Here is a 26,017-nt window from a genome sequence, read left to right as displayed (position 1 = left end):
AGCAGCCAGACTAAATGCCTGAAGACCACCAGAGGGATGAAAGCAGGTACCAGTAAGATTTCTACCTTCCAACCTCAAATCCCATGTCTAAAGCAAAAGCAAAAGAAGATGGTAAAGTTCCTGATATTTTTACTAAAGAATACGTGGTTTGAAAATAATCCATGGATGGAGTTTTTATCAATCCTACTGTGCTTTATCCACAACACGCAATACCTATAACCTGATGTAGAAGTTCAAAACTCATGAAATTGGGAACTCATGAACATGAAGCCATCAGAAGCATACATCTCCAACAGCAGCAGTGCTCCCAAGCTCCTGCCCCTCCCTGTACACATGCATGCTTGCTGTCTTTGGGGTGACACCTGGACACGTATCATCCCTCCCATCTCCTACTCAAGTTTCAATGAAAAAGAAGTCCAGACAGGAACTGCACCATACTTCCCCCACAGCGATTCCCCGTTTCCCTTCCTCCTTGCTGTGTTCCTCCATGCCTCTTCTGACCAGTTGGAGATAAAGACCTGCATGCTGTGAGTAAGAAGTCTTAGCACAGCCAGAGGTCAGAAAAGGCACACAGATACCGGCAGTGCTGCTACCCCTGTACCAGCACCTTCCTCATCGATCCATGCAGACATGCCACAAATCCTGCATGAACTGAAGCTGGTTAATCCACAAAGGATATTATTTCCCTTTATGCTGTCACTGATTAACTAGGGAAATTTCTGCTGTTTTTCAGACTTGATGTAAAAATCAATAACATTGTAACCTCAAGTCATTAAAGATCCTCAGATAGCTTTGTAAGATTAGAGGCATTAGCCTTGCTGTCTCTGTAAATCCCTACCTAGAATATTTTTTAAGTTTCCCTTCCTATTATTAAATGCCATTGCTGACTTTAGGCTGGAAGTGGCTGTGGGGTAAGAAATCCCAGTCTATATTTTATATATCAACTTGTTAGGTAAGATCATTATTATTTTATCATACAAAGCACTGCTGAAATTTCACTATCACATCAGTTGCTGTTTACCTACCAATGTGCTCACATCAGATGTTGCTAAATGATTAAATACCTTTCTGACTTAATCCTCTACAATTCTATTTTTGAAGAAAAGTTGAAAAGAAAAAGACTTCTACCACTTTGTACCATAGAGAGTGTTCACCCTGCAGACATTCTGGAGATACTGCTATCGCTGACTATTTTGTTAGCAGTGCTCTAGAAAATGTTTTAAATAATATAGACTTTATCTTCAGATACTTATGCTCCTCTGCCACTCTAATTTTTGCTTGGTTTATTTGTTGCTTAGATGTCCATTCAAGATATTGATATTCTTCCTCCACCATATCTGCCATGTTGTTGTAACTCTTGCATGTCTCCCGGCCAGCAAGAGGACGTTACAGACTCTCAGCCTCACCAATGTCCACAGGATTCGAACAGTAGCACAGATTACAGCCCAAACTTTCCAGAGATTTAGATATTGCATGGTTTAGTTTCCAGATGCTGAAGCAAGAATACCAATGTGAGGCCATACAAAATATCTAGTATCCTTGGAAAGTTTCATTCCATTCCCACTACCTCAAAATGAAGTTATATTAACTAACTATTGTTACCACTACTGCACTTCTATCCATTTTTTGTCAACAGTTGTTGCATTTTTTAGTTCAGATTTTTACACTTACGGGGGGGGGGGGGGGGGGGGGGGGGGGCGGGGAATCATCTATTTTAAGGGGAGAAGTATGATTCTAAGACTCACTTCAGAAAGCTACAAGAGCAGCAGTCTTCAAAAACTGTCTTGAGAAATTTATAGCCAACTTGTTCTTAAAAGGAGAGGTAAAGAGCTACAGGGAGGAAGAGTCATTGCTGCCATCCAGCAGCCTGCAGGACTTAAATGTCTGCATAGAAGTTTTAGAAGTTCAACTGCAAATGTCCTCAAGTACCCCACTGCACTGGAGTTAACTTCATTCACCCCCTTGGTACAGTGGAGCATGGTGATCCTATACAGAGCCAGAACCCTCTGAGCAATCATCCTGGTCCATGTGCTCCTTCAGGACAGAGCAAAGCAAAAGCCAGGCAGTGAACACAGTGCAGGCAGATTCTTCCTTTGCTTCAGGGCTAAGAAAAGCTCAAGAATTCTCAGAGCACAGGATTTCCCTTTGAATAAGTGCCACTTGTATTATATACATTTATAATAACTTCTAAAAGCACTTGTCTCCCACATGTGCCCAAAGTAAAGCTCTACAATCTTTAAATTACCATTTCAAACACCTTTCTGTACTTAACATATTTGGATCATAGTAGGTTTATTGGAATCAATTACAAATTAATAAATCCAGCAAGAAAAATAAATATATCTTCAACTCATGTATAATCCAGCAAACTTAGCAAGTGCAGATAATAAACTAGAAACTTCTACTTCATGTGATATTTCATTAATAAATGTTAGAAAACACTTGATACTTGAAAGTAATTTTAGCTTAGCTTAAGGAAATAATGCATAAAAAACAAAGATTAGCAGAGTGGAACTGAAGTAACATAGAAAATCAATTATTGCATCACAAAACAGGAAAAATTGTTTATAGTCTTCAGTCATGAAAAACAGTTGGTTAGGAATAATTCTCAAACAGGCTCACTGTGTTTTCTGTAAGGATTACAAAAAAAATAAAAATTTCAGTCTGATCCCACATATATCACTTAACATGGTTACAAACTCCCAGAATGTGACCATAAACGTTGGCACATATTGCAAATGCTTAGGAAAAAAAACCTACAATCCACTATTTTAACTAATACCTGTATTATTCATGGCACTAAGTTTCCTGTGTGGTGGGTCGTGCAAGTTAACACACGTCTCTCTCAAGCTCAGCTGTTTCATGTGGGACGGGTGCAGGAGCCCAGTGATCAAGATGTATCAAGTGATCACTGCCTCCATCACAAGACCCCACTCCTAAGCGTGCTTCTGCTATACATGACTCGGCATATGCGTGGGCATCTGGGGAAGGGAGGGCACTTTCCCACACTATGATTAGCAGGGAAATGGTAATCATGATGTTCACGGCATGAGTCTCAATGGCAAAGACCTCGCCAGCTTCGCAGCGCCAGTTTCCAAAGCATCCTCCCACAAGCTGCACGGCAGTTAGAAGTATTTCATGGATGCATGCTGGTGGCACTGCCGTTAGGGTCTCCTGTGATGTGTCAGGTGCTGTTGAGGTGCTTAACTAATGCAATCTGTGATTTAAATCACTGCTGTTCTAAGTACCACACTCTCTGCTGTCAAGCACCCAGCAGCTGGAAGGCTGACAGCTGGACTGTGTGCAACATGTCTGTTTGCGAATGCACGTCAAGAGCTTCACAAAAAGCGTCAAGTATCGCATTGTTACCACTTGGCAGGCCTAAGACACGTACACAGAGTAGGACTAGCAAAGCATAGCAGTCTGACCTGGTCACCTGTTCTAGAAAAAGGGAGAAAAATCATGTCTGGAACAGCTGAAATGTTTACACTACAGGCAAAAACCTTGCAGAAGAAAAAGAAAACATAAATCACTCCTTAAAAATGAGGGAATCTTCCCTTTTGAAACGCATCTAAGCAATCAGTCATCATTCCTAAATTCAGTTAATGTGTCTGACAGAAAAAACCCAGACTGGGCCAGGAGGAAAATCAACACAACCAAGTGTTTATTTGAACTATCACCAGTGCTGACAGAAGAAGATGGGAGGCAACAATCCAGCACTGTAGTCCACCCTGCCAGCCTGCTGGGCACATACTTATTTGCTAGTTAAGCTGATCAGGATGCATAAAAATAACATTTCAGCAGGAACCAGGACAGCTGTGGCTGCCAAGTTTTTGCAACACCTCCTCAGTCTCAGGCTAGTTACTGTCCAGCTCCAAGTTAAGACACTGCCTGCTTGCACGTGGCAGGTCCCCTCGAGTCATGGCGAAATCAAGGATCTCTCTTTTCAAAGTAACAATTCAGCTGGCTCCAATAGTAGCTTGTCCTTACTAGCAGCAATTAACCAGCATCTGATTAGAAATGAGGTCTCCTGTGCAGCTCAGGGATTATAAGCTGCCACGCGCACAACTATTTGCATACCACAACAGAGCCACATGTAGGTGTGTTGGAACCACGACTTGCACGTGGTCAGGAGGGGCTGCTGCTGCTGCTGCTAGTCATTTATAACCAAGTCAATTCGTAATATGAACCTGCTAAACACCTGGGCTATCCAGTAGAACTCCCGCTACCTTCAGCAGACCAGGACTTAACTCAAAAGAACATGGGTATCATTTGTAAGACATGCACCGTTCCATTCAAGATTGGTAACAAAGCAGCAAAGTTTCATGGAAATTCTCCAGTGTGAATATTCTGTAAAACTGCTGGTGCTGCAACACCAGACCTTGTGACCTTTACTCTGCTCTCCGGGGTATTTTTAAATCCAGTTTGTATCAACCATGATCTTTTGGTCCATGAACCTGCATAGGAAGGCCTCACAGATACTAAATAATTAAAAAAAAAAACTCAGTTCTTTCATATAAGGTATATACTGACACCAAAAACAGTATTTATTCAATCTCTAAGGGCAAAAAAGAACTCCAGTCATGTTCTGCTGAGATGGGAGTGTACAAGGTTAGTTTTGGTTTTAATTAATGATGTATAAGGAAAAACAGTAACAGCAGTACGACTAAGGGCACTACCGAAGGAATGTTTAGGCAAAGAGGCAGGCATCACATCTACTTCTTGGTGATTCATGAGTACTATTATTACTACTATTTCTAATTTTTATTTCATCACTACTATTCCACATTAAAAGAAAGTGGCCCATCCACAACAAAGCTTTCACCCAGAAAATCCACATCCACAGCCATTTTGTTCAAATTAGTAACTTTTTTAAACAAAAGGAAATTACATTCAACTCTTGCAGAAAACAAGCTAACCACACTTCCCACATAGCTTTGAGAACACACCTAAAATGACAATTCTTGATATGCAGTTCCTCTGCCGCTCCACTTACTTGGGGTTCTTGTACCAAATCTCACATTTCATTCCTAGTGCCTTTCTGGGTTTTTTTTTTTATATTGACAAATGTTTATTTAGATATAGTAGGTTGCAGGGGACAATAGAGATGTCAGTTGCACTCACGGTATGAAAAAGTGTTGTTGTATAGAAATAGATATAGAAAATAAACCCAGACTTTAGTTAGTCATCTTCACATTATATTCCATAACTTCTATTTTGCTAAAACCAGTGTACTTGATTATGTACTTAAGTTCTCACTGCTAAATAAACGATAACTTTTCTACTGCAAGATAAAAAATGATAATCCATTTCAGAGAAAACTGCATGTAATTTAATTATCATGAAGCTTTTTGTCCACATTTAGTTATCAAAACTTACATTTAAATACTGCTTATCAAAGCAAATCCTTTAAGCCTCCTGTTGAGTACTCCGTGTGCGTGTTTAACTCACAAGTATGTGCACAAACATGTAAGTAAGACCCATTTTATGCACTTTAAGATTGAAGCCCTTTGCTAAGTCATTGTGCCCTGCATCACAATTTGAGGTATGAAACCAAGTCATAAAGAATTTGATGAATATAGCTCAACTGCCAACATTTTCTTTTGCTCATGTCTGCAGAGCTGAAAAGTCTAAACACAGCTTGATGAAGAAGACCTACCATGCCAAGTCACCTTTATTTGGGGATACTGATAGCTGGCAGGAATTCTTCAAGTAGCCAAGTTATTATAACCTTCAACTTTTGTGGTGGCAAATGCTGCTGGGAGGGTGTTTGACAAAGAACACGCTTGTTATTAACAGTTAAGTATGCCATATATATCCCACACATTTTTTAATCACTACTCAATCCTCCTCATGCAAATTTAACAAATGACTTATATTTATATGGAAAGCTTCCAGTTTTATAAAATTAGGTCCCACAGGGAGGTGACTTTCACTCATTTGGTAACTAAGTACAAGTTAGGGTATAAATAAAGCTACAGAAAATACTGCAATGAGTCAAGCAAAACTGATTATGAAGTATTAGCCTAGGAAACCGTTCAGGTAATGGAGCTGACCAAAGTTAGTTAAATTAGTTAAATTAGTACGCATACGCAATGAACATAAGTGCCTAACAACTAAACCAAACAAATCCCACAACTCTTCATCAAAAACAAACATATGTGGGGGGAAAAAGCAGAACTGAACTAAAGATACAATTACTGTTAAAAGTGAAGCATTCTCTTCCAGATACTTGTAAGAAACACAGAGGTAACTAAAAGCTGGATTTTCTGGGGTTTGGTAATAATCACGTTCTTTTACCCAGGACTTCAGGGATTAAATTCAGTCACCCAGAATGTGAGAGCTCCAGACATGTTTTTATTTCCTGTGCTCAGCAGGAAGTACATCCATTAGTCCTAATTCATAGGAAAATGTTCCATCCATTAGGCTATAAAAGGAAATGATCCCCTTCCATACTAACTCTTCTACCTTTTTGCTATCAACAAAACTACTGCAACATATTTTCAGAGGACGTAGCATCTCAGCAAAGAGACTAGCAATCTGAAACACAGCTGCCACATTGCACAGTACTCCCTGAAGAGATTATGTCTAATGAAGAGGCTGGAAGATAATTTTTCAGGTCATTTCAAGCAAGATAGTTGAGGCTGAAGATAAAAATAATACTAATGCCAATAGCAGAAACTGTTATATTACAGGCAAGAAAGAAATTATTAAACATATTATTTAACAAAAAAAAAAAGTTTTAAAGTATGCATTGGGTTTGATAGTGTAGAGAAACACTTGATCTGAAAACCACAAAAGCTGAGGAATAATCTACGCCTCAAGGCACTTATGCACATTCAGAACCCTTTATTCCCCTGTTTTCATCTGATAATTTTTGTGCCTCATTTACTTCACAACTGACATTTTAACGCATAATTATCCTTCCTCACGTGTATAAGAAAACATATTTATTTTTCATTATACAAAATATTTCAAAGTATAAATAAGCAATATAACCAGATGTCTGACTGAATTAGTGGATCCTCACTAGCTTAGTACGCTGACAATCTATTTTTCAATAACATTTTTTCAGCAGGGAAGTTTACATAAAAGTACTATCACTTTCAAATCGCACTGTACATCAGCACTCAGATTTGGGGTTAGACTTTAACATGCATTTTCCATCCTGTTTTAAACTACAAAACCAGGCTCTTTGCCAATGACATACTTGGGGGGGGGGGGGGGGGGGGGGGAACAAAACCGAACAAAATCTTAACTGCATTTTTGCATTTCAGGAAGCAGTCTTCTGACACGTATGTTGCAATGTATTTTTGATACATTAGGGGCCAGATTTGACTAGATGGAAGAGGACTATTAAAAAGAAAGTGTTTACTGGCATATCATTTCTAATATACGGTTATTAGATTCTTAAGAAGTAGCCTAATCTTTTGGAAACTATTTAATTACAAATTCTGCAGATAGTGGTTTTCCTACCAAAGGTTCTGAAACAAAAAAAAAAAAAAAAAAAAAAACCAAAAAAAAACCACAAGATTTTTCAGTCAAAAACCCCAGTAGAATTTTTATTTTTTTTCACCATACCACATACCATAAAGGTAAGGTGTCTTCTATCCACTTACTGCCAAAAGACAGCGTAACATTACTTGGCACTGCTGATGAGCCCAGGATACCTGGCCAAAGTCTTGTTTGCAACAAAGGTAGCAGCTACCTCAGGCACAGTAAAGCTGTTCTTCAGAAAGAATGCTCCTGAATTCATACTCATTTGACATGATGCATATTGTTACGCATGAGTACTGAAACGCAAAGCCTTGAATATATGAGTAAGTTTGTCGGGTCTCTTGCTACTCACAGAGTCAGTTAACATTAACAGGTCAGTATTTCAATTTTTTTTTCAGTTTACAGGTAATTCAATATTCAAGTACACTATAGTCTAAACATAAAAGAATAACCCAATCAGTGCTGCTGAACTCACTGACACACCATCAAGCCAGCTGGCCTGATCATTGACAATTATTCTTTTTTTTAATGTGACCACAATATTTTACAATTAATGCATCATCTGAAAAATCATCAGGGGAGGGGGAAGGCAAACTCAGTGTCTTTTATTAAACTGGCAATTATTTGCTGTTATAAGGGGGCTTTACATCAAGGCTCAGACTGAACTAACAGTTTGATGGATTAACGCTTTAGCTACAAATACAAGAAATAGTTCTCTTAATTTATTATTGTTGTTGTTGTTATTATTATTATTATTATTATTATTATTATTATTATTATTATTATTATTATTATTATTAATTATCCAGCCACTACAACACTTACAGGTAGTCAAGTTTTGGATATTTTGGACAAAGTTGTACTCTGCATTACTGTTCTGCATTAATCACCATCACACAATACATTCTTGGGGCATTTCTGCACATGCAAATGATGCCTACCATTTTCTAATTCATTTGAGAAAAACACCCTGAACAATTGGATATACCAAGAAATACTCTAAGTGAAATGTAAGTCACTTTAGTTATAAAATTCCAGAATACATCAAATGATGTGATCTGGAGGGTTATTTTCTTGTGTCTGCATTGAAATGTGGACATACCATTCAATCTCAAGGGACACGTAGCTCCATCTCAACAGACAGACTCACAGACCCCATGGTTTAGACTCATAATCGAATGGTCACTAAAGATTCAAACAAGGACTTCAAGGAAAAATATAGCACCTCACAGGACAACCAGCTCCCTGAGCTGCCGCAGTTCTGGAGAAGTAGCTAAAGAATAAACATTGACAAAACATGTATGGACAGACTTCATAAGGTATGCACACCGAGTCCAAGTAGATTCAAAGCCCATGAAATAATTGATCTTACATAATTTATCTGTCAGGGTAGTACGTGCCATTCATCAGCAGTATCCTTGGGCTCTCCAGAGACCTTAAGACTCTACAGATACAAGGTAAGATTCACATAATACTCTCTACCATAATTACATCAGGAAATACTTGTCATTTGAGGATTTTCAAATAAAGCAGAAAAAAGTATTTTTACTGCATGTAGTTGACATAAACAGTATATCCCAAACATGGCCCACCTGATTATGTTCTTGGCCATATGAAAGCCATAGTAAAACTAATGACCTCTGATCTGCAAAATGTACCTAAAATATGATGTAGTGGTGCCTAAGCAGGAAAATTCAAAACCTGTGCTTAGTAATCACCATACCCTGGAGGAGCCTATACTCACTGCATTCACGCCTGCCAGCCAAAGAGTTCCTTGCAGACATTGTCTAGAGGTGCCTGTGAAGTGGCTCTTATTCACATCCAGGGAAGCCCCAAAGGACAGCTTCCCCATGCCTAACATGGATGTAAAAAACAAGCACCGCCCACTAAAGTACCCTTTTTAGTAGTGATGACACAAATTTGAGGAGCACGTTCCTCAAACGTATACCCGCCAATTGTATCAGGTGGCTTCTCTCTATTCTTCCAAAGACAAGACAGAAACACCTTCCATCACGGTGCCACTCCAGGGTGCTGGACCTACCTGTACTACAGAATCAGGCAAGACCGTGACATGACATAACTGGAGATAAATTCCTGCATTTAGCGCTACCCTAGTTTTACAAAGCAACTTGATAAGGATGTAGGCTTTCCTTATAGCCATTGAGAGATGATCTCCACACTTGTGTGCTGGACCAAGAGCTGCCAGCACAGGCTTATACCGCCAAAGTGAAAAGACCAGCACGCCACAGACCTTGCAGATTTTGACTGAAGGGTTACTCTGAATCACTTACACAAGATCTATCCTCCTAAAACTGCACAACCATTCTGATGAGTACACAGCAAAGAAACTTCAGAACCGCTGTACTAGTTCAAAGCTGGAGTCCACTGATCAGAACAAATCCCTGAACTAACCGCCATGAGGTCTTTCTTCAGAAAGTATTCATTAGCCAGATGCATTCATATATTTTGAAATGGGGTTTAAGTCCAATGTGCAATAATGTATGCTCTTATAGCTACCCGAGCATACTGAACCAGTACTCTACAAAGACACTTAGGAATAGCAATACAGCAGTGTTCTGAAAACTCTGGTTCTTCTTAGCCAAATTTATAAATAAACAGCGTGAGTGTTGCCAGTTTTGTTGCTGTTACTCCTTTCCTATATCCAGGTATTTGGAAGCAAAAATTAGGAGAGACTGATAAGTGGAATTTACCAGTTAAACAACAAAATGCAGTTTGTACAAAAGAAAGTACACATCCTCTGGCAATCATCTGAGGGTGTAGGACTCCTCTTGCACTGCTTCATACCCACTTTCCCCTCTGTGCGATAGCTTCTCCTCAGAAGCGTTAACAAGTGGTAATTGCAGAAGTCATGCTGACAACACATAACCGGAGGGACACTGTCAACACCGAATGTCAATTGACCTGGATGTTAAAAATCGCTGTTCCCGAACCTTTGTAATTTATGTTTCATTTAGTTCACATTGCATATGTTCTCACACCCTGCCTTAAATAATAATTACTTAGCAAAACTTAAGAGAATGAAATTACAAATTACACGAGGCTACATGATTTTGACAAAATGCAGTGATGAAAGGATTATGGGTTTATGAACCCGCCTGTAACGCGTGCTCTCTGTGGGTGCAACCGCCGGCAGGAGTTACAGTGTCTGGGGTAACACTAAACCTGTTCGGTACCCTGCAAGTGCAACGGACGCCCCCGCGCCAACCCACCCCCCACCCCCCGGCAAAGAGCGGCGGCCGCTCGCCCGCCTCAGCGCGGGGGGGACGCTGCCGGCCGGGCAGGGGGCTGCAAGCGCCGCTGCTCTGGCTTTCGCCATCACCCCGCTCCCCACCGGGGAAGGCGGGGGACGCTGACGGACTCCACACCGCGACGGCCCACGGGTGGGTCCCGCCACGGGCTCTGCCCCACCCGCAGCGCAGCGGGCGCGCAGCGGCACCTGCCGCCGGCAGCGGCAGCCAGCCCAGCACGGCACGGCACGGCACGGCACGGCCCAGCCCAGCCCCGCCAGCACCTGTCCCGCCGCCGCCGCCTCTCCCCCTCCAGCGGCAGTTAGAGCAGAGCCCGGCGCCCCGGCCCGGCCCGCTCCGCGCAGGGAGGGAGGCAGGGCGAGAGGGACCCCCGGCGCCGCCCGGCGGGACTCACACGGGGTAAAAGGCGTAGGGCGGCAAGGCGCTGTCCTCGCTCGGCTCCGCGTCCAGCAGCAGGTAGTCCTGGCTGTCGTTCCGCCGGGCGCCGGCCGCCGGGGAGCTGCTCTTCCGCGGGGCGTAGGGCTGCGCCTGGCTCATGGTGTCCCGCGGCTGAGGCGCCCGGACGCGCGGCGGCGCCCTGCGGACGCCGGAGCGGAGCGCGGCAGCGAGCGGAGCGCGGCACTGCGGCTCGGCCTCCCGCAGCGCCGCGTCCCCCGGCGCAGGGCGGGCAGCGCGGCCGGACGGAGCCCCGCGCCCCGCCGAGCCCGGGGAGGGGCCGCGCTCGCCGCCGCCGCCCCGGGAGCGGCCGCCCGCCGCGCCGCAGGCGAGCCCGCCGCTCGGAACCGGGGCTGTAAAGTTTGCTGCGCGGCAGCTGGCGCGGCTGGTTCCCGGCCGGCGGGAAGGGGCGGGAGGTGGGAGGGCGGCGGGCTCCGTTCGCCTCCCCCGAGGGGCTGCGGTGCCCCCTCCGCGCCGCCCCCTCCGGCTCCCGCCCGGTCCCGCCGGCTCCGAGCCGATCCCGCCCCGCCGCGGCGGAGCTGCCGGTCCGCGGCCGCCCCGGCCTCTCGCCCGCCGCGGGGTCAGCGCCTCACCCCGCCCGCTCGGTGCGGCCGCCGGAGCGGGGCCGTGCGTACCTGCGCGCCGCGGCGCTGCCCAGGAGAGCGGCCGTACTCTAAAGGAGACCCCGGCGGGGACAGCGCTCGCCTTCAGCCGCTTGCCATGCAGCACGGCCCACGGCGGTCCGGGAAGGAACACGCCAAAGTCTCCCCTAGGAATCGGGCAGGACGGGAGCGGGGACCCCCCCGCCAGGGAGCAGGAGCGGGTCCCGCTGTTCTGCGGCTCGGAAGCACGGCCGGTGCTGTGCCGCTGTCCTGCGAACGCTGTCCGCCCGCCTCGCCGCACAGCTTGCTTTTATCGCCTCTAATAATTTCAGATAAGAGCGGGGCAAACCCATCACTTTTCTTAGCCAAAAAGCAACAGTTCTGGAGTAATAACGCTTCAGCCAAACACAGTCCACCTGTATTCCCCAGTTCTACTGCACTGGTAGCGATTTTTTTTGACGTTATTCTCATTTTACTTTGTAGATTGTAATAGCTGAAACACACTAAAATAATGACAAACTTTTCCAGGAAAAAAATGTAAGGCACTGAAGAAATAACATCACCTATAAGCATCTTTCACACGAGACATAACAGACTTACTGTTTCATAAGGGAATATTTACAACTAAATGTTGCAAATGTAGAGGTAAAATTGAGTACATCCCAATACGATCTCTCCCCCATCCCCGGCCATGTCCACACAGCAAAGCCATTGCCCGTGTTTGTGCTGGAGCGGCGCGCAGGTCCGCGCTCCCCAGGCATGCACCCCTTCCCCTAATCTGGCGAGAGGATGAGGAACTGGCTGGGCAAACCCAGCGCCATGACCTGCAGAGCATGTGGGCAGGCGGGCACTGCCCGTGCCCTGCACCAGCCTTTGCCAGACCATGGGTTTAGTGACTGCCCGAGCCACCGAGACCCGTTTCACCCACCGAACTGCAAGAGGAGGAGGTGTATAAAGAGATCCACAGCTCACTGAAGTTAATGACAGTATTTATGTGACCTTTAGATGAGGTTCAGAAATACCTGTGGTCAAAGGTGATTGCACAGTTCCTCAAAGTTTCTGAAATTTCTTTTGTCCTCATAGTTATGGCTCTTATAACGGATTTTAGAAATTTTCCTCTCTTTGCAAAACATTTTTTTCTTTAAATATAGTGGATTTTTTTTTTAAAATGGGAGGCTTAGTAGCAATGTTACCACGTGTATTTTATAGTTCTCATGCTAATTCTTATTTCATATTACTATAAAAACAGGTATTGTAAAGTTATGTGCAGGTTTTGCATTTGAGAAATGTGCTGTTGGTAATACCTCATATTTTTATTGTAAGAATATTGTTTACCAGTAACAGAGTACTTTGCGATTTGAGGAATGTTAATGTCTTCCACTGCTCTTGTGCATAACAATTTCATTTCACTTTAGCCTACTCTGTTATGAGATACAGTGCTTCTCCAAGTAGTCTTTTTATATATATATATATTCCCAAAATATTTCCAGCTTTTTTTTATTATTATTTCTCCATTTTATTTCAATTGCTTTACGTGATACTAGACTGGTATCTCAAATCCTCTCTTCCAGGTCCTTCCCACCCCACCCCCCACTCCCATTCTTTCTTGCTCAGCCTCTGGTATATTTGCTTTTTCAAAAAAACTAATAACATCCTACTTTGCAATGGGTTATCACATCCTTTGATTTCAGAGCCTGCTCAGCCACTTTATTCTGCTGCCTCCTTCTATCTTCTACTTATTGTTTGAATGCCTCTAGGATTATTTCCCATCTTCCCCATGATACTTGTGCATCTCTCTCAGCTTCCTAGTGACTTTGCTCATTTCCTCAGGTGCTTCCCTTCCTAGATCCCAAGCCTTCCTTGGTCTTCGTTCTTATTTCAGCCTCATAAGCTCTGGTATCACCCCAGGCACTCTTAGTTGCTCACCTATCCCAAATCTGCCACAAATCTGGAAGCCACACTCACAACTTGCAGTGATGACTTTTATGGTTTCTTTCAGATCATATTGCAGCTGTGGCAGTAATGGAAGGTGGAAGAAAACAATATGGTGTTCTTATCTGTACATGCTGTAGAACTGATATACCATAAGAATATCACCCAATGTCAACAGGGAAGCCTACATCAGTATTTTTAGGCACTACTTACTGAAAATTAACCACAAACAGCTGCTTCTGAGTATTTGATAGCTGAGAAACATGGCAGCATTATGAACTCTTCCAGTTCTTGACCATCTCAGTACAAGCTTTTTTATTATTTCAGACTAATAGCATGTGATGGTCATGGTCTGTGATACAGGTTTGTTGGTTTGGTCCTTCATATTTCATAGCACTACTATCAAAATGAACTATAAAAAGGAATCTTTACATAGAGATAACTGAACAGGCACTGGACAATAGACTTTCTCTAGAACAGATAAAGTACCTATTATCTCGGGAACAGTGATAAAAACCTCGTACTTACACTGTCTTCTTGTATTTGATCAGGTGATAAATGAAATGCCTATGATTTTCCATGCCTACATGCTTTTGAGTGTGAATTACCTCTGAGAAACCACCTCAGTAGGGTGCAGTTTTGTTTCACTTCATCAAGGACTGGTAGGGCTTGCTGAGTTAAACAGCTGTGTGATTTTTCAGAAACATCGGGCAGATCAAGTCATAGGAACAAAAAATGTTCACCATCCTTGAAAAAGATGCTGAGCTTTAATTCTGAATTACTACAACTTGATTTGTAAAAAATAGAGTCTGAATGTACTACAGCAGCTGTCTAGCCTCCATTGACTGGTTACAGTGAAAACATGCAGCACTATGGAAGTGGGCGATACTCCTCCTAGATATTAAATAAACACACATCTTCTGAAATCAGTGGATGTTCCAAGAGTCACAAGATGGAAACCCTGGCTAAAGATGATGCGTCCTGTAGCACTTATGGTTCTTTAGATGCATTTGTGTCAGAACTGTTCAGGATATAGAAGGAGTAAATTTGCATCTGTTTCCTTCTTTGGAATGATGATCCATTCTGTAACTACCTGAAAGCTAGTGAGGTTACAAAGAATTACTTTGGATGGCATGATGCTGGGGTGAAGAAGCAAGGAGTGGTCCTTTCCTTCTGTGAGAGGAAAGAAAAAGAGATGTCCATCAGAGTACGACTTCAGCTGTTCATTACAATTCTCGCAGGTCTTTCCAACAACAAAATGAATTTTTTATTTTGTTCTGGCTTTGTGAATGAACTTGGTGTTTCTTTTGCAAAGATAAACAACGTATTCTATTTGTTAAGGGATTACCCGTTATTGATATTTATGCGGTGTTCCGTTACACATTTAAATTGCAAATTGAATTGCAATGAAATTGCCATACGTGTTCTAGAAAAAGTTATCAGATCTTCACTGCAGTGTCTCCCATCCAGATATGTATTTTAAATCAGAGTGAATATGGAACTAGAAAAAAAGAGCCGTTTATTCTGAGTCTGTACTGGGTTTGCGTGGCAAGGTTTTGGTAGCAGGGGGCTACAGGGGTGGCTTTGGTGAGATGTCAAAGCTCCTCCCATGTCCGACAGAGCCGGTGCCAGCGGCTCTAAGATGGACCTGCCGCTGGCCAAGGCGGAGCTCCGCAGCCGCGGTGGTAGCGTCTCTGGGACAACGCGTTTAAGAAGGGGACAGAACTAGCCAGGGAGTGACAATATGCGAGAGCAGCAGCCCCGAACCCCCCGGGGCAATGCGGGAGGAGGCGGGGGGGGCTCCGGGCGCCGCAGCAGCGGCTCCCCCAGCCCGCGGGGCAGCCCCGGCGGGGCAGGCTGTGCCCCCAGCCCACGGAGCCCGCGGGGGAGCAGCTCCCCCCCCGCAGCCCGGGTAGGGGGTGCCCGCAGGGGGCTGCGCCCCGCGGCGGGGCCCGCGCTGGGGCCGGGGGTGAGGAACTGCAGCCCCTGGGAAGGGCTCCCGCTGGAGCAGCCCGTGGGGAGCTGCCTCCCGTGGGGGAGACCCGCCTCCCGTGGGGGGGACCCCGCGCCGGGGCCGGGCAGGGGGTGAGGACCCTCCCCCGAGGGGCAGGAGCGGCCGGGACGGCGGGGGCGGCACCGACTGCGGCCCCCGGGCCCGGCGCCGGCGGGGGGGTGTTTTAAGATTTAGTTTTTACTTCTCTTTATCGTATTCTGACCTGATTGGTAATAAACTAATTTCCCCCAATCGAGTTTGTTTTGCCCGTGATGGTGGTTGCTGCGTGATGGCTCCGTGTCCTTACCTTGACCCGCGAGCCTTTCATTATATTTTCTGTCCCCATGTAGCGCTGAGGACGGCAGGGACAGAGCGGCTTTGGTGGGCATCTGGCCTCCAGCCAGAGTCAGTCCACCACAGAGTCTTTATCTGACTTGTATACACATTAACCTTTTGAAATACAAAACCTACAATTTATAATACAAAGATTTCAAAATCTATCTACTTTATGTTTCCCTTATATTCAGCTTTTTTATTACATAATTTGAAAATACATCTCTCTTCTTGGCTAAAAAGAACTTACGAAATGGTATGAAATGGAAGGAAGGGTTAGTTTAGAGCTGGCTTAATTAGTTTCATTACAGGCAGCAAGTTACAAACTATTCCATCATCACTCACTCCATCAAGTGTAGTGACTGAAGTATTTCACTCAGAAAGATGAAAAACAGAAACTGAAAGCTCCTATTCCCTGTGCAGGAGAAAGGATGAGAGACAGTGAACTTGCCTGACGGGTGACAGGCACATTGCTTAATGCACTACTAGAAGTCACTTGGGTACCATGGCAATGAAAGCTGAAAAAGAAGCTGTGCAGAACAGCACAGTGCCATGATTCAGCCTCACGGAATAATTTACATAAAGGTTATCTCTATACAGCACAATATAGGTGTAATTGTATTGCTCACTTGCAGGCTAACCTAAACCTGTTTAGGAAGAAAACAAAGTGGCGACATCAACCTGTACTTTCAAGGAAAATGTCAAGGATTCACAGAATGATGTTTAGTTGCTTGTGTTTAACCAAAGCCTTGTTATCTGAGCTGGTTAGATTGCAGTAACAAAGGTACTCCAGCACGCGCCACAGCCAGTTTCCTGGCACCCTGTTTTGCACTGGGAGTACTGTCAAAGATAGGTTTGAATAAACCAGGAAAGGAGAAAGTCAGTGTAATTGTGCCATGGCTAAGCAGCATCACTGCTGTGGGTGTGAGCATCACTTGGAAAGAAAAGTATGGTATACAGCAAAGGAATGCTGGTTTCTTGGAGGTGTGAAAGATGTGTAATAACCTGCCTGCTGGAATTCCTTGCTACTGTGTAGTACAGGACTACAAAACTTGCTTTTAAAAAGCTAGCATATTGAACCATTGCTACTCAGTAGTTGTGTTAGTTCTATTAAAAAAAAAGGAATAACCATTGTCAACTACTAGTTCTAATCACAGCTAACTTCTGCCTTTGTCTAAATGTGCACGAAGGCAGAATCATGTCGTGCCACCAAGAAACCTTTCTATTTCTAAAATTCTTCCTTTGTCTAGTCTCTTATGGTCATGATCCAGTCTACTTCAAATTCAGCTCTCATACCTGTACTCCTTTTCTTCCTGGAATGCTGCCTGGATACATTTGTGAAACTGAAGTGCAAATTTTAGTCACTGGCAGAAATTGCAGCTGGGCTTTTTTCTGCAAAGGAGAACTCGATGAGGAGGTGGGCTCAGATGGCTAGTGGATGTGAGCACCCAGATGAGAGCACTAGGAGTGGATCACAGGAACAGTAGAAATGTTCCAAACACTGTCTAAAATGTCTTGGCTAAGACGACTCGGGTGTTCAGGCACTGGAGATACTGAAGGACTTTTGGATTGTAAGAGAGAGGGAAGCTAAGTAGGGTCTGCAATGAGAAAGAATTAATTTAAGGATGTGTTCCTACCTGGACATTCATACACTAGTTTGTGGGGAGACAGAGATTTCTAGGAGCATCATTATTGCTGGACCACCAGGGATGTTTCTGTCACCATCACTTACTCATGTGTACACACACACATGACTTACAGGAACCCACTCAGCCATTATTCTATTTTTTGCTGTCAGAAACGTACAATTCTCTATGTACTTTCACACAAGGTCTGTCATGCTACATTTGCCTTGGTTTGCATGATATAATTAATTATTCTTGATTAGTTTTAAAAATCTGAAACGCACTAACACCCACTTGTATTGTATCTACACTGTGAAAGTCAGTACAACTGAAATATTGTCATTAAATCGATTGCAGTTTCATTACACATAATTTTGTGAGTTTTGAATAAACACTGTGTTTCCAACTCAGTAGTCTGAGGCATGCTGCTCAAAAATAAAGAACACTACTAGTCATCAAGCCCCTATTGCTATTACAGATAATAAGATACTCCTATATTCTAAGTCAGTAGGAGGATATTTGAAGTCAAAACTAGATAGAATTAAGTGGAAAATATCTTGTTAGTTTCCAAGGAAGTGGAAAAGTTTTAACTTTTCAAAAAGAGTGTATATGTAAAGGGATGTTGGACCAGAGATCATGTATGTTGAAAGCAAGAGTAACCTGACAGAAATCAATAGGACTACAGCATTATTAAATCACTGTGAGATCAAAATTAGATTTTTTCCTTTGTCTACCTTTTGTCATTACATAAAGAAATAAAATGCATTCAATAACCATTTGTCTTTTTAATGAGTAACATAAGAGCTTTTCAGTGTGCGTTCCATGTTCACTCAAGATACTATTAATTTCTGTGTCCTGCACAAGCAGTTCAAAGCATCTCTACTTGTCCCTGATTTTATCACAAGAGTAAGGAATGTGATACACTGAAGCTTTTCACATATATACTTCCCATAACCAGTATGTGGTACTCGTCTTGGACATTTGATATTTAGACCTACCAATGTAAAAAGAATAAACAGTATCATAAATAGTGACAAATAAATAAGACCTTTAGCAAAAAGAGGCTCTTAAAAACTCAAACTATTGCTGACATTTAACCTTTACTGGCAAAGAAGTATGTTTATACAAGCAAGTTGTTTAGCTTGGCATGATAACATACAGCCATGAGAATGATGAGGTTCATAGCAGTTGCAACATTTCTATTTCCTTTTCATTTTAATTTAAGTGATCTTTGGAAGTTGAAGGTGTGAAGCTCCTAATAATGAGAAAAGAATGGTTATTTTTTTTCTGGTGAGTACTAGAAATCTTGGGTTAGCCCGGTCGGCTTAATATTCAAGTTTGTCTCTGTGTCATATGAAGAGATGACACCAGTTACCTGGCACAGCAGATACTCTAGTTGTCATACCATATACCTATATGCATATCTATACCATGCATAGGGATACTAGCATATGATTTTGGGAGGGGGTGCCCCCATGCCTATTGATGATACCCATATAACAGTTATCGGTTATCTGCCCAGCATAACACTAGCAAATTTCTGCCTCCTTTGAGAAACAGATAGAACCACAAACTGAAAAAATATGTTGACAGGAGACCAACAGATTTGTTCTATTTAAAAGCAGACTAACTGTGGTGAGTACCTCTTGAATATGTCTCACTGCTATGTTGACTTTATAATTTAGAGATTCTGACATGATGGATATCAGTGTTGCAATGCTGCCTTCAATATGGAATTTATAATTGTTGATACCCCACTGACTTCATTCTCCTGTATTAAAAATTATAACTCAGAACACTCTGTCAATGATATCTTTTCTAAGTTATTCACAAATGATCTCTAATTTATGTTTTCTCTGAATTACACATGTACATCATGTTCTTTTTTAGTAAATCAGTTTATACCCCAATTTTCTTCTTAGCAATGCTCTATGAAATAAAGTAATCCAGTCTGGAATTATATTCCACTTTTCATTTCTTTTTCTCTTGCCACAAGTAGACAGTGTACCGTCTTATTCAGTGACTTCAGTAGTAAAGGGCTTTTACGCTTCTCAGCATTAATTTTTTAGGGGGATTCCACCTTCTAAAACATAAGATGCTGATTTTTTTTTCCTTGTAATTCTAAGGTCTGAGAGCATCAGTGTTACAGAGAAAACATGATGAAGTATTGACTGGCATCAAGCAGAGAAAGTCTTTGAACTCGGATATGTCGTTTTATTTGTTTGTTGACGCTATACAACTGCCAACTGTCAGAGACTTCCCCTGCCGGCTCCTGCAGGCAGGCCTGTATTTTATATATTTGCAGTGTAGTTCTGTCACCCTGTCTTCTCTGTTCTTGCTACAGATGATTGGACTGATATGTTTTGTCTGGAAATCAGGGAACAGCGAGTTAAGAAAAAAATTGTTCTGTTCCATTAAGGGATGTGCCACCTAAAACAGCTCCACCTGAGGACCACAGGCTTTCCTCCGTTACGTGCACCATGAGCCTTCCCATCTGAGTGACTCTCTGGTTCCCCTACATTCATGGAAGCCATTATTTAGCATTCACATATTTCTAGATTACTAAGAGTTAGTTTGAATAACTGTTTAGAGAGAAAAAAGCATGTCTGTAATCACATATCAGCGATAACATGTGGCTGAGATTGTTCAAGAAAAGACAGTTACTATCCTTTACTTACTGCTATCATTTTCCTTTTTTTTTTTTTTTAAAGTTGCACCACACAATCATAAAGAAGAAATAATATCATAAAACTTGGATAATTATTTGCTTATTGTAACTTTAGAAAAAACCCACAACAACAGATTTCTGGGATGAAGTTTTTTTACATACAGTGATTTTTGAATTCTATGAACTAAATTATAAAATATAATATACAGTATATATAAAGCAGCCACATATATATCTTGAGGAAGAATACAGAGCTGATATAGAAAATAATGAGGAAACTCAGTCTGCTACATAGTGAGTTTGTCACAAACAATTTCACAAGTTCTATCCAGCATTCTGGATAAGATATATGTCCTCCATTTTCCTGGTTTCAGCTGGGGTAGAGTTAATTTTTTTCTTAGTAGCTGGTGCAGTGCTGCGTGTTGGCTTTGGTGTGCAAACAGCGTTGATAGCACACTGATGGCTTTGGTTTGTTGCTGGGTGGTGTTTATACTGAGCCAAGGACTTTTGTGTTCCTTGGGCCCTGCCAGCGAGAGGGCTGGAGCGGCACGGGAAACTGGGAGGGGACACAGCTGGGACAGCTGACCTGAACTGGCTAAAGGGATATTCCATACCATGGGATGTCATGGTGAGTATATAAACTGGGGGAAGAGGAAGGAGGGAGAGGATGTTCAGCATTATGGTGTTTGTCTTCCCAAGTCCCTGTTCCACATGACAGAGCCCTGCTGCCCTGGGGATGGCTGAGCACCTGCCTGCCCGTGGGAAGTGGTGAGTGAATTCCTGGGTTTGCTTTGCTTCCATGCGCTGCTTTTGCTTTACCCACTAAACTGTCTTTACCTCAGCCCATGAGTTTTCTCACTTTTACTCTTCTGATTCTGTCCCCCATGCTGACACGGGAAGGGGGAGTGCACAAGTGGCTGGGTCGGGCTTGATTGCTGGCTGAGGTTAAACCACGACATCTATCCAACAGACGGCTGTGGTGGCATCTGCCAGGACATGCTTTGACAATCAATTCTGCCCATCGTTATGTCAGACCTCAGTGAGCAGTCAGTCTGTGTCCTGCCACTGGACAACAGTCAGATGTTTAACTGCATTTTACCTGAGTTTATGAAACTTAAATTTCATGTGGCATCAGTGTATGAAATAGCAACTGTGATATGGAGCACAGAAGATTTTCATGTCATTCCTTCCCTTCAGTTTTCTGTCATAACATGTCTGTTCATGATCTCTTTTGGGAAATTGGTTGGTTGCTATAGTAATTAGCCAAAGAAGGCAGGGTCTTATTCACCTCATTTATTCTCAAAGTGCTAAGTTTGCTTTCTAAAACCTGGATAAATACAAACTCTGGAATATGAGATGTTAAAATGTATTAGATGGCACTGGTCTCTACATAAGTGTTGGACTGTTACAATAATGGTTTTGGAAAAAATGGCATGACTGCAGGACAGAAAATGCACAGCGTTTCTGTAGATTTTTTTTGCTTGGAGTCATCAAAGATGTTTGGAATATTTCTCTACCCCTGGGTTGACAGATTTAGCGATCAGTGCACCTCTGGGAGGGAAACTCATATGCCTTGTTCCACGAGAACCAGCCTCACTGTTTTCGGCATCCTTGAGATGGCATAAGTGCTAGTGAATGGATACTGTGGGGCTGCTAGGTGGCAAAAGATCGGTCTTTATAGTCAGAGAACATTGCTATTCTGACAGGTGAGCTTTTAGTTAAATGCATTAATGCCAATTTTCACTAAGCAAATGGATATTAACTGACTCCAGACATGCTTCTGAGAAACAACTCACTCGATCTTCAGAAAAAAGAAAAAAAAAGGAAGATGACATTTTGTGTTTGCCTTATTTTGCACTGCCTTTAGGCATCTATTATTGTCAAATCCAGAATCCAGAACGCTAGGTTTGACAAACTACTTGGTCTTGTCAAACATGATCATTCTTGAAACAGTAAATCATCATCCCCTTCAGAGGTTACATTGCTGACATACTTATGCAAGATGCTTATTTGTTGCGTCTGGCTATGCCACCACAGTGTCACAAAATACTTTATACTGTTGTTGATTACAATATTTTAGTAATTCACGGGTTACACAGGCCTCTGGTTTGACTAGGCCATGATGCATAACATTTGCCTGCTGCTTTTACATCATGGCACTTCAGGAATGATGATCACTGCTGATACAGCCTGTGAAATCTCTTTGATGCAGGTCAAACCACTTAGTTAAAAAAATTACAATGACTCATTTTTTTAGATACAATTATTAGATACAATGAAGATTCTTTCACTGTTGAAGTATGGTATATATCGTACACTGGTTTTATTAGCTTAATTGATGGATAGATTTAAGCTTGCTACTTCTAGTTTTGATATAACTATGATGTTATAAGCAATGGTAAAGTCTAATGGTTTGAGCATTTTCTTCCGTATTTCCAGGAAGTAAGGGCAGAGCCCACAAAACAGGCTGTGCTTTAACACAGACTTTTCATTTCTACTTCAGGATACAAGACACGTCTTTTCAACTGGATTACTACTCTTTTGTAGATAGGAAGTTTGCTCTGAGAAATCTGCTATTATTTGCTCTGTGAAAATTCTGCTACTATGGAAGGATTTAAATAACACAGTAACAGAACTAAGAAATTTAAGGCATCTACAACATTGTTGTAGTCCATGGAAAGCTACAGGAAATATATTCATTAAACACAGCATCACATAAGTAAAATAAATTTCAATCTAGAAAAGTTAAAATATGAAACAGATCATGGCATATCTGCAGTTTCTCTGTGGGAAATTTTCCTTCTGATGGACTTTATAAAATGCACTGTGGTGTTGTTCATCTGCCTAATCCTTTACCAAACTATCCGCAGTATCAATGAAGGGATACTGCCTGGGTATCAAAGAGGGAAGGTATGTTTGGAGGCAGAGGTACATCCCTGGGCTTTTAAGAATATCATGTGGGTGGGAAGTCATTTTCACTTACCTTTAGAAGTTTACAACATAGGCATATAGTTATTTAGGCTTCTTCTATAGGCAATCGTCTATACATTAAGGTTAAGACTAATTGCATGCTGCAGGAAGTCATTTTCCCCCACTGATCTGCAGGGAAGACTAAGGGATTACCCCAGAAGTGGATGTTTTTACACTGCAAACATGCAAAATGTAACCAAAATAAATTCAGCATTCACCTATTATATTTTAGCCCTGCCTCGCACACACCCCCCCGGCCCCTGCCGATAGTCATCACATAACACTTAGACCGTGTTGTAGTAATAGATGCATGCACATCCTATGAAGTCATGATACATAACACCGGGAAATGTGTTAAACAGGAATATTTGTTTACAGACTCACCTGTTGCAAATAGCAATGTTGAGATATTACCTGTATTTCCTGCCATGAACACTTAACCCTCAAAAGAAAAAAAACCCAACACAATTCTAACATTTAGTAAAGACTCTTTTTAATCTAAAATTAGACCACAAAGGGATTAGCTTAGGGCAGAGGGATAGACAGAGCAACTCTAAGAAATACTATTTTCCCCTTCAAATAAAATATGTTAATTAAAAATTTGAGAAAACCTACATCTTTAGAGGGTTTTAAAACTATTTTCTTAGGACAATTGAAATGCTTTTTTTGAAAAAAAATCTGATTTCTTTGGAAAGAAATCTTTCCAAAATACTGATCTCTTCTATTTGGTAGCAATAATTAATAAAACGGCAATATTAAAATCTGGTTGGACACCTTTTGTTCAAGCTTTGCAAAATGTCTATGTGGCTGCTGTATTTGTAGATACGCTAGCAAAGAAATTAAATGTGAATATGAATGCACTGAATTGTTATGCTCATTTCTTTTTCAGTAAATATGCAGGGATATTTGCTTATCCCCTGAGACCAAGTGTACCACATATAATGAGATTCTGTGAAGTATCAATGTGCACAAACACCACAACAGGGGTCTGGGGTATTCAGTTCATTCTTGGCAAGATTAATGAGGAATGGATAAATATGTATGTAAAAAGCAAGACTGGATTGAAAGTTAAATCTTATGGACAAGATTGATGTTTAAGAGTACTGATGTTCAATATATTGAAGAATTTTTTTCAGAGAAAATTTTTTTCAGTCCTACTGAGAGACGAACAAAAGTTTTTCATGCAATGTTTCCAGGTAAAGTTTAACAGATTTTTGATTGTTTAGTCAGCAGGTCTCTGTGTTTTCTTCTCCAAGCTGAAGTTGCAAGTCAAGTTGGAGTTACAAAACATCTTGCTTGCCCCAGACTTCACAGTTCTCAAATTCTCGCCAGTCTGCTGATTCCTCCATGCTTAAGAAAACAGACTGCGAAAAATACATTAACTGTATGCAGACTACAGCAATTCTTTACTGCACACAGCTACACACACATCAGTTATATGGAACGCAGTTTGTTCTGCACAGTTCATCTCGATTCTGAGATGTTTTTTACTTAAATAGATTTTACTGAGATCCAAAAAGAGTATATTTGCAATAAAAACTATGTAACTATCCTACACTGGCTATGTTAAATTCCATGCTACCTACATGGAGCCAGAGTTGTGTGATATAGTGATATATTTTTAATCCTGGCTGGGTCCTCCATACTACATTGTGGATCAATCTCCTCTTTTAAATTAGAAAAATCCTGCTTATTGATATAAATAGATGAACTACTGTATTTTTAACTGTACATGGTGTTTTTTCAAAATACGACTAACAGAATATTTTGCTGGTCTCCACAGGATTTTGGTAGGTCTCTCTTAGCTGACAAAGAAGTGTATAACAAGGACAAACCAAACAATTACCTGAAAAAAGTAGCGCCCACAAAACTATCCATATTGCATCAAGTAGGTGACACTCTTTGTTTTACTTCATAATATTGATTAATAACAATAAACTCATACAAAGAGGAGTTCATTTAGTCTGTCAGAGCAATTTGTGTCCCTAGCAAACAATTCTAAGAATGTCAGAAATAAAGTATATTGAAGGATTTAAAAATACATAAATGCTGAATCTTGTCTAACATATACAAACTAACCTACATAATATTAATTATATCCTGACTAAAGCTGATGAAATTTTTCACACAGAACTCTTCTCTGTCGATGTTCAGCAGATCCAGTGTCTCCAAAATGTTCAGTTACTCCTTCACAAGTTGTTTGTTTTGTTTGGTTTTTTTTTGTCTTGGAAAGCAATTAAATCCTGAGCTGAAAAACAGCCATTGTTGATCAGTTTAAAATGTATCACCTTGATTATTTTATTTTTTGTGTGATTACTTTATTTTGCCTTTAGTTATTACATTTAAAAATTTTAAATCAGAATTAATTAAGTTACACACTGTCAGAATGAAATACTTTAAGAAGCCAAGTAAAATTGATCTTTTTCCCCATCACTTAAGCACCGGAACATTTTTATCTTTTTGGAGAATGACAATTAGTTTGAACTGTTTGAATTACTGATAAAGTAATGACTTGATGGTGTCAGCCTCTGTAGATAGTCCAGCAGAAAACTAGCTATTGGTACAAAATTCTGATCCTACCAGAATCCATGGAAATCATACCATCATCAAGACTATAAAAGAATGAAGGGTTTATCCTGAATATTAGCAGGATTGGGACAAAAGCTTTAAGCCAATTTCAGCTGTCTGGATGA

General features: G+C 41.7%; 1 protein-coding gene across 1 annotated transcript in view; it reads right to left on the bottom strand.

Moving 5' to 3' along the window:
• Positions 1-11,348, bottom strand: part of TRPC6 (transient receptor potential cation channel subfamily C member 6) — a 98,321-nt gene extending 86,973 nt beyond the window's left edge. Inside the window, exon 1 of the mRNA XM_040584497.1 lies at positions 11,161-11,348. Within this exon, the coding sequence (XP_040440431.1) occupies positions 11,161-11,303 (143 nt within the window). The 5' untranslated portion in view covers positions 11,304-11,348. The remainder of the gene's footprint in view (positions 1-11,160) is intronic.
• Positions 11,349-26,017: the final 14,669 nt, after the last annotated feature.

Source organism: Falco naumanni, chromosome 2, assembly GCF_017639655.2.
Source record: "Falco naumanni isolate bFalNau1 chromosome 2, bFalNau1.pat, whole genome shotgun sequence".
NCBI lineage: Eukaryota > Metazoa > Chordata > Aves > Falconiformes > Falconidae > Falco > Falco naumanni.
This window is presented reverse-complemented; position numbering and strand designations above follow the sequence as displayed.